Source organism: Carettochelys insculpta, chromosome 15, assembly GCF_033958435.1.
Source record: "Carettochelys insculpta isolate YL-2023 chromosome 15, ASM3395843v1, whole genome shotgun sequence".
In the NCBI taxonomy this organism is placed as follows: domain Eukaryota; kingdom Metazoa; phylum Chordata; order Testudines; family Carettochelyidae; genus Carettochelys; species Carettochelys insculpta.
This window is the reverse complement of record NC_134151.1, coordinates 31,504,024-31,520,489: the sequence shown is the minus strand read 5'-3', so window position 1 is coordinate 31,520,489 and position 16,466 is coordinate 31,504,024. Positions and strand designations below refer to the sequence as shown.

General features: G+C 41.5%; 1 protein-coding gene across 3 annotated transcripts in view; it reads left to right on the top strand.

Annotated features, from left to right (window-relative positions):
• The window catches only part of RNF130 (ring finger protein 130), a 104,209-nt gene extending 87,966 nt beyond the window's left edge, over positions 1–16,243 (top strand). The window contains exons 8-9 of one of the 3 annotated variants that reach the window (XR_012647680.1): positions 2,745–3,660; positions 16,143–16,243. Coding sequence is in view for 1 of the 3 variants with exons in the window: in XM_075010182.1 (XP_074866283.1) it covers positions 2,745–2,854 (110 nt within the window). In the remaining 2 variants the exon portion in view is untranslated. Of the gene's footprint in view, positions 1–2,744; positions 15,816–16,142 lie in introns of those variants that run through there. The other 2 variants (XR_012647679.1, XM_075010182.1) reach the window with 2 other exon arrangements.
• Positions 16,244–16,466: the final 223 nt, after the last annotated feature.

The window sequence follows — 16,466 nt, the reverse complement described above, 5'->3', positions numbered from 1 at the left end:
TAACACGTGTTGCTGTTTGCTACCCAGATTGTATTTGTGTCTCCCATGACAATGAATTTACAACTAGAGCAGATTCCTTGGTTCTAAACAAACAGGTAGTTTATTGCATTGAGGGAGAAAACACGTTCTACAAGATTCCGGGGTTCTTTTAAACCTCTAACACAACAAAGTATTCCCTGAGCTTTGCTTTCTAAGGTGTGCTCTCATTACAGTATATAAACATAGCCTGTCAAAACAAAGCCTTCAAAATAGCTTTTGTCTGAAAGAAGATGCATTGTGGCATAGTGTCCAGAGCACTGGCTTGGAACTTGGAAGACAAGGGTTATATTTTTGGCTCAGCTACTAGCCTCTTGGGTGACCAGAGCAAGTCAGTTCACCTGTGTGTGCTTCTATTTCCCCATCTGGAAAATGAAGGTAATGACACCGACCTTCTTTGTAAAGCCCATTCAGATTTACTGATGAAAGCATTGTTTAAGAGCTATGTGACGTTGAGTATCTCTCTTCATATGACTTGGTGCAGAGGCTCTCTTTTTAAACCCTTTTCCTCTGTACTCATTTGAGCACTCCTTAGGTTTCTCTGTCCAGGTGGAATGCTGGATAGTGCTACATAGAAATGCAGACTTCAGCTCTGAGACAAGATACACAGTGAGCTATGACTGGTGTGCTATTCTGAGGAGGGTTGCGAAATTGTGCAGCTGAAGAGACTGGTGGAAGGAGGAGGAAGGAAGTTCTCATCTACTTGTTTGCGTCTGGGAGGAGAGTGCTGGCTTTATGTGGTCTTTCAAAACAGTGCTACCCTTAGGAGCTGTATCTGGTGAACAAGCAGTCCTGCTAAGCAGGTTTGGAAAAAAACGGCTTGATGTCGCTGATTTTTGAAAAGGAGGAATTAGAAAGCAAATGAATTACAAGTTCCAAGGAGCTATTGAAGCTGAACAATCTCCTGTACCTGCGTATGAACACCCAACTTGCAGGGGTATGGGCACGTTAAATGTGTTTTGTGAAGAAGCAAGAAAACACAGAAGGCAGCAAAGATTTTTGAGGCCTGAATGCAGAGTGCCTGCTTTCATATTGATTAAAAAAGACATCTATTAGATGAAACATTTATGGCCTTATGCCTCTGAATTATAATTTCTCCATCCAGTCTATTGGAGCAAAAGTTTACACTCACACAGCCTCAGACTCACTGCTTAGGGAGTCTGCTTCCTGATCCCTTATTCAATTTTGTGCATTAACACAGGCTCAAGTGTTCAGGTGTCGAAGTCCCTTTGTGTTTCAGTGTTGCTTGTACGATACATAACACTCCAGTGGGAGGAGAGAGGAAAAGAAGCATTCACTACCCACGTTGCCTATTTCAACAACAGGATATCAAAGGATGCAGCATTCTCAAGATCTAAATGCACCTGATCCATAGTGACAGCGTGCCAGGCACCTAATGCTGGAGACTTCTGGTATCAGTTTTAATCCCTTGTGGTTGCTAGGTAGGTATTTTATAGTGGAGTTCAGGTTTGTTTGGAGAGTGACTGATCTCTTTTGAAGTTGTAGATATGTGTAAATAAATATATCTGCCTTTTTACTGGAGCATTGCACAATTCCAGTAAGCTTAAGTCCAGGGTAGGATTCAAATCCACAAATTGAACACAAATAGTTTAATGATCATATTGACAAATTTATCCCTATTCCATCTTGGGTGGGGGACTGTGTGTGTGGATATTGGCAGAATCAGCAATTTGACCCTGTGGAATTTAACATTTTGTTTCAGTCTCACTGTGTCTGATTCATGCATTAGATTATTCACAAAAAAAAATTTTTTTCTCCCTTTCTCAAGAGCCTTCTAGTTCTGAAGGAACTCCGCAATCATTGCATTTGGAGCTGCAGTAGAACTGTAGAATTCTCCGAGGACTAACCCTTCAAGTGAGAATTGAATGGGTTAGTGTGTTAGGCAGTGAAGACCTGGAATTGAATGTTACTTAAATCAGAAATGGAATAGCATGTTTGTCAGTCTCAGTCTGCTGCAGATGCTTGTCAAAGAAACCACAGAACAATCCATTAACTTTGGCTCTCTCTGCTCAGGTCTAGAACTAGTAAGGCTGCAGCAGGTCAGGATTGTGGTGTATTGTCAGAGTTGTGCCAGAGGAAGTTTGTATGGCGCCTGTCCACATTATTTCTAGCTCCAGCCAATGTTGTTAATGGGCCTTCATTTTGGTCAGTGCACAATTCTTCCTCATTTCAGCTCTTTTGATTTAAACAAAAAAAAAAAGCCTTCCCAGATAACATTGCAAAACTAGCTTTTCTTTTCAATACCAAAAGAAAAACAAAATATTTTTTCTAAGAGGGGTTTTTGGTCTGTTAGCTCTTAAGGGAGAAAATTAGTTTGGCCATAGTCCAGTCCTCAATGGATAGCTGTTGACATAGCACAGACCATGCTCCTGAAGATAAAGGAAAGTAACATAAGAACACTTGAATGACAAGAGGACCACGCCTGCAGCTCTGCTACCTGGGGTATAAAAATTTGCTTCCTTTCCACACGTGGCAAACATTAGGTTTCCTGACACTTGTCTGCTGCTGCTTTCAACTACCGTTACAGGTTTATTTTAAAAGGCAAGTTTTGTTCTCAATAAGAACAGGGGCAGGTGCAAGAGAATAGGTAACCACAAACAAGTCTTCGCATGCTCATTCTCTGTTATGTTTTATAACCATTTACATGAATTCCTTACAAGGTTTTTTCTTTGTTCTGCCTCTTGTAGGTGGTCACTTCTTTCACCGCAGCTCTTTGTCTCCTCGAAGCCTGGTCTATGAGAGTGAATTCTCAACAATCGAGCCTGTATTGGACATGTACGATGAGAACAAAACCTGAAAGGAATGTGTGGTGTTTTGCATTTCTTCCTTTTTTTTTTCTTTTTCTGTTGCTCATTCCTGTTGTTGTGTACTCCTTCCATGGGTGTCTTTTTCTCTGAAGAAGAGCTGCTATTCCCAGAGTGCAAGCCAGGCTTCCAAGTTACAAAGATGAAGCTCAACTATGGTTGTTTCCAAGGATGACATCTCTGGACCAGCGATGTGCATACGTGAAATTTGATTTTGCAAATTGCAGAATTGGCATGCAAGGTACTTTGTCAGTCCAGCCACATCCATACAAAAGAGGGCTTGCCCTGATTGAGTGTTGCTTTTGTACTGCAAACGTGTCTTTTAAAAAAAAAAAGCACATGATGTTTCCATTGTTCTAATCATGCAAATGTGTGTTGGACTATCAGACAAGATACCAAGAGGCAGAGGCAATTGCAAGTTGCAGGTAAAGAAGCTCCATTTTTCTTCTTCAGTCTCCCCATGAGATTATTGTGATATGTCCCCTTTCTAAGGGGACTGACAGAAATGCATTGATTTTCCTGTTACCCTTTTGACTCTGGGTAATGGCAAAACAGGTTGGCTTTAGAGCTCCAGAGAGAAGCTATGCTGGGAATATCAGTGAAAGGCTTCAAGTAACCCAGTGCTTCAATATTTCAGTTTCCATTGAAGTTGGACAAAGGTTTCCTATGGAGAATGCAACTTCAGCCATTCGTAGCCCTCCTGCTGAGTGAATCTCTTGATAACAGAGCTGTTGCTGATATTCATGGGCTCAGTGTTTGATCCTCCTTAAAATCATTAGACTTCTTGAGTAATGTGCAGGTATGTGGATCTTTTGACATTTAAAAAAAAAATCCACCAAGGTTTTTTACTAAGATTTTGGTATAATACACAGAACAAAATGTGATTTTTCCTATCCTGTTCTCCCACTGAGACCTTCAACAGTTAAGTAACAAATACTTTCACTACACTGGGTCCTTTCCTGCGGACATCAGTAATGTGAATGCAGAAAGCAGAAGAGGAAAGACAAGCAACAATGCTTTGAGACTTAGAGGAAAAGCAGTTTTTTCCAGAATGTGATAAAAAAATGACTGGGAAATTAATATTGTTCTAATGCGTCTAACTGGGTAATGCAGAAATGGAAAACAAGAAGGTTTTTTGTAAGTAGTCAACAGTGTTCCTTTAAAAAGCAGCTCTGGAGAATGACAGGGTGTCTAATGCACCTTTTCCTACTGAATGCTGCATAATTGTTTTACGAATTTCAATATTTTTTCATTGCAATCTGAGTTGCTCTAGATGTAGAAATGCATTTGTGTCCTTTGTAATGTGAATCTTCACTTTATGGAAATCGTGGTTTAAAACAAATGGCAAACTGAAAAGAAGCGTAAGAAATCTCCTGTTACCATTGAATCTAAACAGCTTATACTGTAGAAAGGAAAACTTGCCTTCTTTTTATAAAGCAATCCATCCTCTTGGTATGTATTCTAACTCCAAGCATGGGGCAGCTGTGACATACCAAGATGTTAAAATCAAAAAAGAACTCTGAAGTGAGGAAGTGAGCTTCTAGCAGAGCAAACTTTGGCTGCTGCAGAGTCATATTTTATCTGATAATTCTAACCTGGATGGTTTAGAGTTGTAAGAGTTTTAGCTTTTACAGCACCTTTTTATATTTGCCAAATACATTTTACTATAGTCAGCTAACTTTAGAAACATTTTTAAAACCAAACTCAGTAAGAAGCACAATTTTGACATACAGCATTGCAGATATGAAACTGAAGATTGGTGGATGATGTTGGCACTGTTATTCAAAAAGCAACCCACAAGCAGCATTTGTTGTTCCTTTTTTAAACGTGAGAAGTGGGGCAGTTGATTATTGTGTGATCAGCCCTGAAACTGGTCACCCAAACCTCAAACTTCTTGAACTAAGAAGCTTTTGAGTCTGACTTAACTCAGGCACAATGGGGTGAAAAGTGCTGATTGGGCAATGCCAGTTTTCATCTTGGTAGCTGAGTGATAATTACATGTGGATTGGTGAAAACAGCAAGCTTCCCAAAGCAGACAAAAGCACAGAAATAAAATTCCCATTTTTTAAGTACAGGCTGACTTTTAGCAGGGCTTGTAATAGCAAGGCAGCGTAGGCAGATTACAGGTGACTCTAACTAGGCACTCTCGCAAACTGTAGTATTCTTTGCTTGCATCTAAGGCCTTGACTATGCAGCAGAGTCCAGCCACCAGTGTAGTAGCAGCAGCGCAAACCATAGACAGGAAAAGCAGCTACAAACCAATATTTACACTGGTGCAATTTACTCTGATTTTAAACAGGATTAAAATCCATTGTGCAAACCCCAGTTTATGCAGCAGTTTTTGCTTTCTTGCTGCAGGAGGTGGCAACGCTGCAGTTCTATCAGAGTTGGCCACTGACAACTGAAATGCAGGGCATTTTTCTGTGTCAGTCCCTGAGCTCCATGAACAAGAACGCAAGAGGCAAACAGCGGTACTCAAAGGAACAATCTTTTTTCAAAGTAATATTGATCCTCTGAGCCCAGTGATAACTAATTTTGCATTCCAATCAGTGCTATCTAGCCTTCTACTAAGTCAGGTTATTTGCTATGCTTCAGTGGATTAATTAAAACTTGCACTAACTTTCTATGTTTTTGGTTAAATTTGACGATGCTGCCAACTATTGTGATATTCACTGGTTTTTGTTAAAGCTCCAACTGCTTGACTCGTGAGTATGTGAAAAATCTCTCCTTACTCTTTTCTTTAGTGAAAGAAGCAGATCCTTTGCTCCAGCTGTCACCATTTACACCTGTCAAGGATCTGCCTCTGATGTTTCTAAGCCTTGCAGTTCTGTGATTCTGTGGAGAAAATTGGGAGAAAAAATAAATCCTAAAAGTTCAGAGGGCAAATAAAAACTTAAGCACGTTCTTTTAAATATTAAATCTCGTTATTTTTAAGCCATCTCATGATGTAGGGGCTTGATTTATGATTTTTGAAGATCTGTGGTTGTCAGTACTACTTTAGGAAGCTGCTGGCACTATTTTGTAAGTTTAAAAAAAAAAGTGAGTTGAGAGGTGTTGGAGTTCAACATTTCTAAATTGCACTCCCTCATTTGGAGACACCAGTGCCCTCAGGAGAACCAAATGCCACGTCAAGTAGCCAATCCATTAATGTATTCTCTGATATATGGTGCTAGAAGTCCTTGTACTTGGTCATATTAATGATGTGAAAAAGCCAGTGTAGAGAACATGGCTGATTTTTGTGGGAAGTTGTCTTAGTTTCTGGTTTCCTTTTTAGTATTAAAAGGAAGTATGTGCCAGCATCATTGTCATTTTTAACTGTAGTGACACTGCAGGTGGTTGCTATTTGGCAGAAGTGAAATGTATTACAATCTATATGGTACAGTGAGTGCCAGTTATCTGAGCTAATTTTAAAAGCAGACAAAGGCTTGACAGCTACACCGTTAATTTTATTATTTTTATTAAAATCCTTTTATCCCAAACCCTACATCTCCCAGAGTTAGGCTATAGTATTCCTCCCACCCAATTTCTACCGAACTCCAAATTATATGGAAATTTTTCATCCCCCTTCTTCCTTCCTCCAGGACACTTGTAAAATTATGATTTACTTGTGTTCTCTAAGTAAAAAACAAAACTTATGTTACCAGCTGTAAAATAACTTATTACAACTGAAAAGATCTTAAAAAGCTAATGAACCTCACAACATCCTTGTTTATTTGCTTCGTTAAGTTTGGACCATGAAAAGACTATTTTTTAACATTTATGTTGTGCTAGCACCAAAAAGCCACAATCAGGCTGGGTCATACTGTGTTAGGCACTTCAAGAACATGCAGTAAATGACACTTTCTGCCCTGAAGAGCTGACTTGTCTCTTTCACTTTTATCTCCCCTTTAGCATAGAGTGGCAAGGCTTACCTTCAATAGAAAACTGAAACAGAATTGAGAGTGGGCCTTTTAAATCTGTAATAACAAAATTCCTGCATTTTAGGCCCAAGCTACTGGACACCACTCTCTTTTAAAAACAATCATTACATGTATGAAATAATTATAAACATTCTTTCAAAGGAGAAATAGCAGGAATAGAATTCTTCATGTACAAGATTCTTTATATGGAAAATAGTATCAGTCTTGTCCAAGAAAGTGTATAAAATAAGACACCAGGTAATCAAAACCACTTGACTGTATGTTCGTTCCTTTGAGGTGCAGGGCTTGGACAGCCACTTGTTACTCTCGTTGAGGAGAGCTTTGTATCATTGTCTATACCAGTGGTGTGCAATGTGTGGCCCCCAAGGAATTTTGTTTGCCGTTGTTCATGCAGGGTTGCCAGATTCCACTGATTTCCATCTGCTTGTTTTTTATTTCCTGCCAGTATTGCTGATGTGACCCACAGGTAAAATGGGGGCACATGAAGTGAGGCGTGTTCTGTTTGCACACTTAATTGACTGTGAGAGCTGGATGCTCCCTCTGCATCCAAACAAAGCACTGCTACAATTCAAATGGCACACCTCAGAAATTCTAGCCATGGAAGCGCAGACAGCAAAGCTCCCCTATGCCAGGAGACTGTCTTGGTTACGCATACCTTGGAGCCCACTGACACGAAGGAGGGCTACTCATGCAGCCCACTCACTGGTCTCTATGACTGAGTGTGAGAAAAGTAGGAAATGTTTATGAAGTGAGTTCTGACTGGAGCCTGCAAGTGATTTGAATACACTGAGTCAGTAGTAATGAAGGTGAATTTTAACACATCAGCGTAAAATTATAGTAGGCAAAATGTCATAGTTTTATTACCACAGTAAGAGAAATACCATCATTAGGAGCTTTTTCAGAAACATTTTTGCAGGCATTCAAAGCAAAAGCTGCACAGATACCAAGAGGAGAGCATTACAGACAAAGCAAGCTCAGTGCACCAGTGAATGGGCTCCCTTGGTGTGCCCCTTTCCCACCAAGACTTTTACAGCCTCATTGATAGGGAAATGAAGCTGCTACACTAGGATTTGTGTGCATAGAACCTGTCTAGAGAAAATAAGGCCTTTTGATTTTAAATGGAAATGAATCTGTTTTCAGTCTAATCATGCTCAATATCTGCATTCTCATGCTTAGAGTTAGCCTTCAGTCTATTTTGCTTTTAAAATGGAGTGTCATGGGGGTTGACTGTGACCAGATAATACAATTAATGTCAATAAAGTGTTAAGTCAAAATGGGGGGGGGCGGAAAAACAGGTCAAAATATTTAGATAAGTTAGAGGTATTCAAGTTGGCAGGGCCTGAGGAAATTCACCTTAAGGTACTCACAGAAGTAGCTGAAGCAGTCTCAGAACCATTAGCAATTGCAGTTTATTACTCATGGAGAACTGGTGAGGTACCAAATCCCTGGAGAAAGCCATTCTGTTTGCCTATCTATAAAAAGACTCAGAGAATTATGGATTAGTCGGCCTAACAAATTATTAAATGATCAATTTGTAAGCACCTAGAGGATAAGAGCATTGTAAGGAATGCCCAGCATGGGTTTTCAATAACAAGTCATGCCAAGCCAACTTAATTTTCTTCCTTTCTTACTAGCCTAATGGTTGTAGGGAGGGAATAGTAGATGTGATATATCTTGATCCTGGTAAGGCTTTTGGCATCATACCATATGAAATTCTCATAAGCAAACTATGGAAATGTACTCTAAATGAAATTGCTGTAAGGTGAGTTTAGAATTGGTTGAAAGACTGTACTCAAAGAGTGGTTATCGATGGTTCTTTGTCAAACTGGGGGATTTATCTAGTGGGGTACTGCAAGGACCTGTCCTGGGTCTTGTACTACTCAGTATTTTCATTAGTGACTAGAATAATGGAGAGGAAAATATACTTAAAAATTTGAAGACAATACTAACTTGGGGGTGGGGTTGTAAGCACCCTGAAGCACAGGATTAGAATTCAAAATGAGTTTGACTAATTGGAGAATTAGGTTGAAATCAACCAGATGAAATTCAGTGAAGCCAGGTACTATGCTCAGGAAGGAAAAATCAAATGCCAGCATGGTTAGTCTTGATGGAAGACTGATAACAGTCTTCAAACATGTTAAGGCAGGGCGGGGGAACTCCCCATCTGTGGTCCAGATCGTCTGGATCAGGACCCTGAGGCTTGGAGCTCCTCCCCATGGCACCTGGCCCCTGGAGTGTGTGGAGCCTTGAGCCTCGCAGATGGGATCAGGCAAGCCCCAGAGTGCTTGCTGGCTTTTCTGGGGGCAGGAAGCGGCTCTGGGCTCCTCTGCCAGGCACTGCTGTTCCCCCAGGTAGGGGAAGGGACAGATGTGGTCTCCTCAACTCAAACAAGAAATTTTGGCATTAGAAAAGGTTCAGAAAAGGGCAACTAAAATGCTTAGGGGTTTGGAACAGGTCCCATATCAGGAGAGGTTAAAGAGGCTGGGACTTTTCAGTCTAGAAAAGAGGAGACTGAGGGGGGATATGATAGACATATATAACATCAGGAGCAGTGTGGAGAGGGTGAATAAACTAAGTTACTTGTTCCCATGATATAAGAACTAGAGGACACCAAATGAAATTAAAGGTTTAAAACTAATAAAAGAAAGGTCTTTTTCGCACAGCGCACAGTCAACCTGTGGAACTCCTTGCCAGAGGAGGCTGTGAAGGCCAGGACTACAAGAGAGTTCAAAGAAGAGCTAGATAAATTCATGGAGGTTAGGTCCATGAAAGGCTAGTAGCCAGGGGGTAGGAATGATGTCCCTGGCCTCTGTTTGTCAGAGGCTGGAGACGGATGGCAGGAGACAAGACACTTGATCATTGTCTTCAGTCTACCCCCTCTGGGGCATCTGGCACTAGCCACTGTCAGCAGACGGGATGCTGGGCTAAATGGACCTTTGGTCTGAACCAGTAATGGCCATTCTTATCTTTTTACCGCAGTTTTAGCAAAGTGATCTTTTTGGGAGTAAGGGCACTTTGAAATTGTGCGGGTACTTCAAAGTGCCTGCAGCTACACGGCTTGCCAACACTTCAAAGCTGCTACCTTTGAAGTTCCTGCGGTGAGAATTAGCATAAGGAGGTGCTGCATATGCATCGCAGCACCTCATTGGTATTCCCCCTTGTGCTGATTACCATGCCCCCTTCGAAGGGGGCTAGTGTAGACAAGCCCATAATATCTTTAACCACATATTTAGACACTCAGGTAAGCTGCAGCAAGTCAGCTCCAGAGGCCAGTGGCAAAAGTTAACGGCTTTGGTATGACCTTAATCACCATCTGTGGTTAAGGCTCTGTTACCACCCTGGGCCTGAGGAAGGAGTTTGGGTGCAAGGCCGGAGGAATCTAGCTGGATTTCTCCTAAGGAAGCTCTGCGGTTTGTCTGCTGGTGTGCAGATACTGTTAATGGTGAGAATTAATTTTTTGCCTAGTGGGTATTGAGTGTTTTTAGAACCAAAGAAGTCAAATGGCATCTTAAAAGCCAGGTCATTGGGTGCCAAATAATGAATGCATGTGCTAGGTGGCACTAATCCATAGTGGGTGAGGTTTTTTGCCTCTGCTGATATGTTTAGAGAAGGAAAGGAAAGCACTTAGAACTAGGGAGGCAACAGAAACTACTTTCCCACAGAAAAGCGGGGGGAGTGGAGGAGTGGGGAATGTGTTCTGTAAAACTTGCCTTAGATGTTACTTACTGGTATAGTCTATCAGATTGTTAGGGCAGTGTAGCCTTAGAACTTGAGTAAACAAACAATATCTTCCTCTAAACTGCACTTTCTGGTATGATGGAGATTAAACATCACAGGTGAAGATTTAACTGTAGGTTTTTATCTTTTCATTTATAACCCAACGTTTATCTTAATTTCCAGCCTGTTTGTCCAAGAAGAATTAGCGTTATCTGAAAAGAGAGTTTACACACGTGTAATTTTAAAAATACGCTGGCCTCTTTTTCCTTCAGTGCTAGGCTTAATGAAGTTGGGGCTACTACTGTATGAGAAGGGACTGAGCAAATACAGCTTTTATATACATACAGGGTGAAACCCTGGCCCCCTTTAGTGACTGTGTACCAGGTGTGGTCATTATTTCCCTGTGAATGTTTCAAAGAAAAATATAAAAGATTAGGCTTTCTGTATATGTCTAATATTCCTGTTGAATAAATGCAGAAAATATCAGATGGTAGAGTAAAGGTTAATGTTTTTAGAACAGAGAAGTGTGATGCAGACAGTTTGCCTTGGCCAATGTGTCTTGTATTATCAAGAGAAAACAGAAGGATCAGGCTTCTCTCTCGTACTGACTAGATGAGGGGACGGGGACTGGATTTGTACTTAGCTCTGCTGGTGTACATCCCTGAGAAGAAACAAGAATGTATGACCTTTCCGTCAGTTGCCACAACTTTTTTCCTCGTCAGAGAGCATGGTAAAATTTTCAAAAAGTGCCAGAGAAATTAGACTTTCAATGGGACTTAACCCTCCTAACGCACTTTTGAAAATCTTACTTATAGGGTGTATCTACACTCGCATTCCTCTTTCGAAAGAGGTATGCAAATGAGGTAAATTGGAAAATGCAAATTAGGTACAAATTTGCATATACTAAGAACATAAGAACATAAGAATGGCCATACTGGGTCAGACCAAAGGTCCATCAAGCCCAGCATCCCATCTGCCGACGGCGGACAATGCCAGGTGCCCCAGAGAAGGAGAACAGAAGACAAGTGATTTATCTCCTGCCATCCATCTCCTGCCCTTGTTATGAAGGCTAGGGCACCATACTTTATCCCTGGCTAATAGCCATTTATGGACCTGACCTGCAAAAATTTATCAAGCTCTTTTTTAAACCCTAATAGAGTCCTGGCCTTCACAGCCTCCTCGGGCAAGGAGTTCCACAGGTTGACTGTGCGCTGTGTGAAGAAAAATTTCCTTTTATTAGTTTTGAACCTACTACCCATCAATTTCATTTGGTGTCCCCTAGTTCTTGTATTATGGGAAAAGGTAAATAATTTTTCTATATTCACTTTCTCCACACTTTCTCCACACCATTCATACTGTACGACATTTGCATATAAAGGGAAGAAGGATTCTTTTGAAGATGGGTTTACTTCCGAACGAGCAGTATCTACACTGGCTTTTGAAATTAGAATATGCAAATGAAGTGCCAAATATGCAAATTTATAGCTCTTTCGAAAGAGGAATGCGAGTGTCAACATACCCTTAGTGTCTGTTCTCCTGCAAGAGGGAGAAGTTTGTAATGAAGCTGTGATAGATAGAAGCACTTGTAGGAGATCGGGTTTCACTTCCTGGCCTCTGACATGGGTTAGGATTACAGAAGATTAACATCCCATCACATGACAGTGGCCAATATCATCTGATTCCAGTGGCTGTTGCTTCATTGTTTTGCCAGAAGAAAATAAAACCTAATACCAGCTAAAAATAACTCCAAACTGAAGAGACAATAGGCTGCGGAAATAGTGACATCTAAGGTGGAGGTCTGGGGAGACAATCTGACATCCCTGACAGAGGAGAGGATGATTCCTTCCTCCTTTCGGACGTCCGTCAGCTATGACATTCTCTGATCCTCCACAACTTTCTGATGGCATGGCCACTTGTTACGCTCAGAACACATACTGCCACTTTGGCTGCTGAGCAGGGTCTGGATCTGTTTCCTGGATTCTGTATGTGCTACTCCTGGGTTATTTGATTGTCAGGGAGTTGGGCATGAATGTTACTTCTGGCATGGGTACAGTAGCAGAGGCTGCTAGGTCTAGGTAGCTGGGCCTCCCGTCATCTTCACTGTCCACATAGCCAGGCTGCTTTCTTTTACTGCCATCTGAGTGAAAAGCCAAGCAGCCTGCAGGATAAGTCAAAAGGAGAGAAAAGACAATCATAGCTTCTCCATGGCTTGTGGTCTGGCTCACCACATTAAAGCTGTGGTGACTTTTCAGTTGTGTGCAGTGACATGTAGAGGGGAGGGCAGACCCGGTCAACTCCCACGGTCTGATAAGAAGCTTGTTTTGTCTTTTTATTTATATATATTTTCCCCTGCTTGTTAGGACAATAAAGGCATCATTCACTCAGTTCTCTGTCAGTCTGATGCCAGAACTGTTCAGATCTGACAAACAGATTTAGCTGTGTCTGTCACTGGGTGTTTAGCAAAACAATCCATGTGAATTCCTCAGAATCAGCTCTTTTATCTAACCAGCTTTGTCAGATTTTTCTCAGCCTGGCTTATCCCCTGCTGACTCCCTTCCCCACACAAACTACTCTAAAGAAACTTAACCCTCCAAGTGACAACAGCAGTACTGCTGGCAGGGGAAGGTAGAGTGATCTCTTGTGATTCTCAGTTACATTATTAAATTGATAATGTGAGTTTCCGAAGATGATCCTTTTAACTATTTAGGCAGGTTATGACACTGAGTCACCCTTCCACTTCTCCTTCTGATCTCAGAGGAACTAAAAGCTAAGACCACAAAGGAATGGGATTTGAAGTTGGCCTGCAAAAGTTTTGAAGTTGGCCTGCAAAAGTTGTGAATGTGTTATTTGTATTGTGGTTATACCTTCCAGCTCCAGTCATGGACCTGGACCCTATTTTGCGAGGCATTGTACAAAAACAGAGACAAAAATGATCCCTGCCCCAAAGAGTTTCTAGTATAGGATTGAACTGTTAATTTTGATGTATTCAATTGTGACTGTTTAGAGCCTGTCTCTGGGTGATGGGGAGAGCATTCATTTGGGGGGGCTGCTGTGGCAATCCTTGAATTATTATTGGTCTCCACTGGTTTAGATACTGCAGAAGGGTTTGGTTACACAGGTGAGTTAAATATTTCATTTTATTATTCAGAAGAGTGACCTGCTGGGACTAGGACCCCAACATTCTAGGCACCAGACACATATGTGGTATAAGGGAGTCCCTGCCCCCAGAAGATTACAGTCCAAATAAAGGAGGCATGGCACATCTGAGGGCTCTGTAGTGAAACATGACAGCATTTGGAACCTGGCCATAAAAACAAAACAAAAATCCCCAAGCTGAAGTTTAATAATAATCCACATGGAACAGAGTTTCCTGTGTCCTGAGGCTGCTTGTGTTAGCGCGATTTGTATTGGCACATTGCCCTGCAGTATGGCAGTCCAGAGTTGCAAGGTGTGAGGGGTGTTATCAAAGATAAGAAGATAATTGTATGATTAAGGGATCAGGCTGGAAGCCAAGAGTTGTGTGAGCAGATTTTTCTCTCTCTCCCTGTCCCCAGAGGCAAGTCAGGCTCTGTACCTCAGTTTCCCTATCTGTAAAGTGGGGGTACCTCACCAGATGGTGTGAGGCTTATTTGAGTAATATCTGTAAAGTGCTTTGAACTTCTTGCATGGAAGGCTCTCTATAAGTGCATAGCGATTTATTTGTCATTTGCACATGACGGAGAAGATCACAACCTATTTGCTTATCTTCTTCCATCTGTCCTCAGCCTTCTTTATGCCTTGGCCACTCAAGAGCCGTGATTAGTTTTAGCTATGACTTGTGATCAGTTTTGTATATTGACTCTGATGGAAAGTTTGCCTTTCTTTTCTGCTTTCTGCATGTTCTGTCACTTAAGTTGCTTGACTCTGGTTGTTCTAGACTAACTCTTTTGGAAGATTCAGAACCCATGATGCAGTAGAACCTCATATGGACTGGAAGCTGATTTGCTAATCACTGAACTTTGTCAACAGTTGAAAAATGCTAAATGAAATTAACTGCAAAAAAAAAAAACATCTTTTGGATCCTGAGAACAAACCAGTGACAATTGTTACTTTTTATATAGTCAAATGTGGTATGTGGAGCATGTCTACAATAGTGGTATGTCTATATTTACCAGAGCATTGCTGCTGCAGGGATTGATCTCCCAGGGTTTGATTTAGCAAGTCTGGTAGAAAGTCTGGTAAACTGAATGCTGAGGGCATCCTCATCGACCCCAGTACTCCAGGCAGTCGTGAGGAGTAAGGGAAGTAGATAGGAGAGTTTCCCCTGTCAACTTCATGCTGTGGGCATGGCAGAGAAAGTCAACCTAAGGTACATCAACTCCAGCTATGTTGTTCTCTTAGCTGGAGTTGCACATCTGAGGTCAGTTTTCTCCCCTAGTGCAGACCTGCCCTAATTGGTGCATTGATCCAAAGTCATTATAGAATATCAAGTTTGCACATGACCAGCAGGTGAATTGATATAGCCGCAAATTTAGTCAGCTGCATGTCTTGGCAACTGTTTCATACTCCAGTACAGGAAAGTGGGGTTTGGAAATGACCTTGAATTGCTTGCTTGCAAGGCCAATAATGGTTAACACAGTGCATATGGGGAACAACCTTCCTGCAATTCTGTGAAAGAGAGTGAAGGAGAGGCTTGGTACGTGCAGATTCTTGGAGTACTGTAATAGCATCTGCCTCAGAGATGGTTGGCATGATGATGGTAATGGCCAGTGGAAGAGGGGCACTCCCTGTCCTTACCCAACAAATGATCCGGATCTTAGCCTGTATGCATACTGGAAGGGACACTCGGAAAACCCCTGCTTAGATGCCACAAGAGAAGTGTCACAACCCAAACAGAAACTTCCCACCTGGTGATTATCTTATGCAATTATATGTAAGTCATGATGGTGAGGGGACCCATCAGGTTAGCCATGTACACAGGAGAAGTGAAATGACTTCTTTTCTGATTGTCTAGTCAGACCTGCAGCAGTTAGAAGTAAAATAATAAGTTAATAAAAAAAATAGCTTTTGTGTCATTGTCTGTATCAGGATCACCTGTTACAGGCCATGGCTTAATTATGCACAGAATCAACTGAGTGGGAATGATTTCTTTGTAACAGGGGAAAACTCTTTTAGCTCTGGGGAGTGAAAGTACAAAATGTACTCTGTGTGTGTGTGTGTGTGTGTGTGTGTGTGTGTGTGTGTGTGTGTGTGTGTGTGTGTGTGTGTGTGTGTGTGTGAGTGAGAGAGAGAGAGAGAGAGAGAGAGAGAGAGAGAGAGAGAGAGAGGCAGGTTCTATGCATTAGACACAGTATGGATAAATATTCCAAAAATGCAAACCAAAGTGTAGTAGACCATGGCCTTGTTTAGAATTGGGTATGTTGAGGTGTTATGTTAGCCTCTTGACAATCAGATCCTTCAAGCCGTTGTGAAGTTGTAGCTCAACAGCAGCAAAACCTTTTGGTCCATGTATTTCGATGTCAGTATAATACGGTGTGGTAGCAGTGTGGTAGATGCCAATATGTTAATAGTGTATCCCTATCATTTAGAATTTGCTAATGTAACACATTTCAATAAAAAGTGATTTAAAATACGAAGGGTCTCAGTTTAGTGTCTTTTTGAACAGTTCTGCATATACATAGACACGTGGGAAGGCTGAGACCATCATCCTTGGACAAGAGTCCCAGCAGAAGTGTATGGGACAGCCTGGCACATCTTTGTTGAAGATTCATGGGCAGAACTGGTTTTATCTTCTATGTAGAAAATTGTAATATTGTGATGGTGCTAGAAATCTCACACTCCGCTGGCCTAGGTAATGTATGAATATATAGAAATGCAGCTCCCTGTCCCAAAGCATTTACAATCTAAAAGAATAGACATAGCAGGTTGATGAGACAAATAAGCAGGGAGTGAGGGGGGGGGTGGGCAAGAAGCTGAAAGTAACAAATAC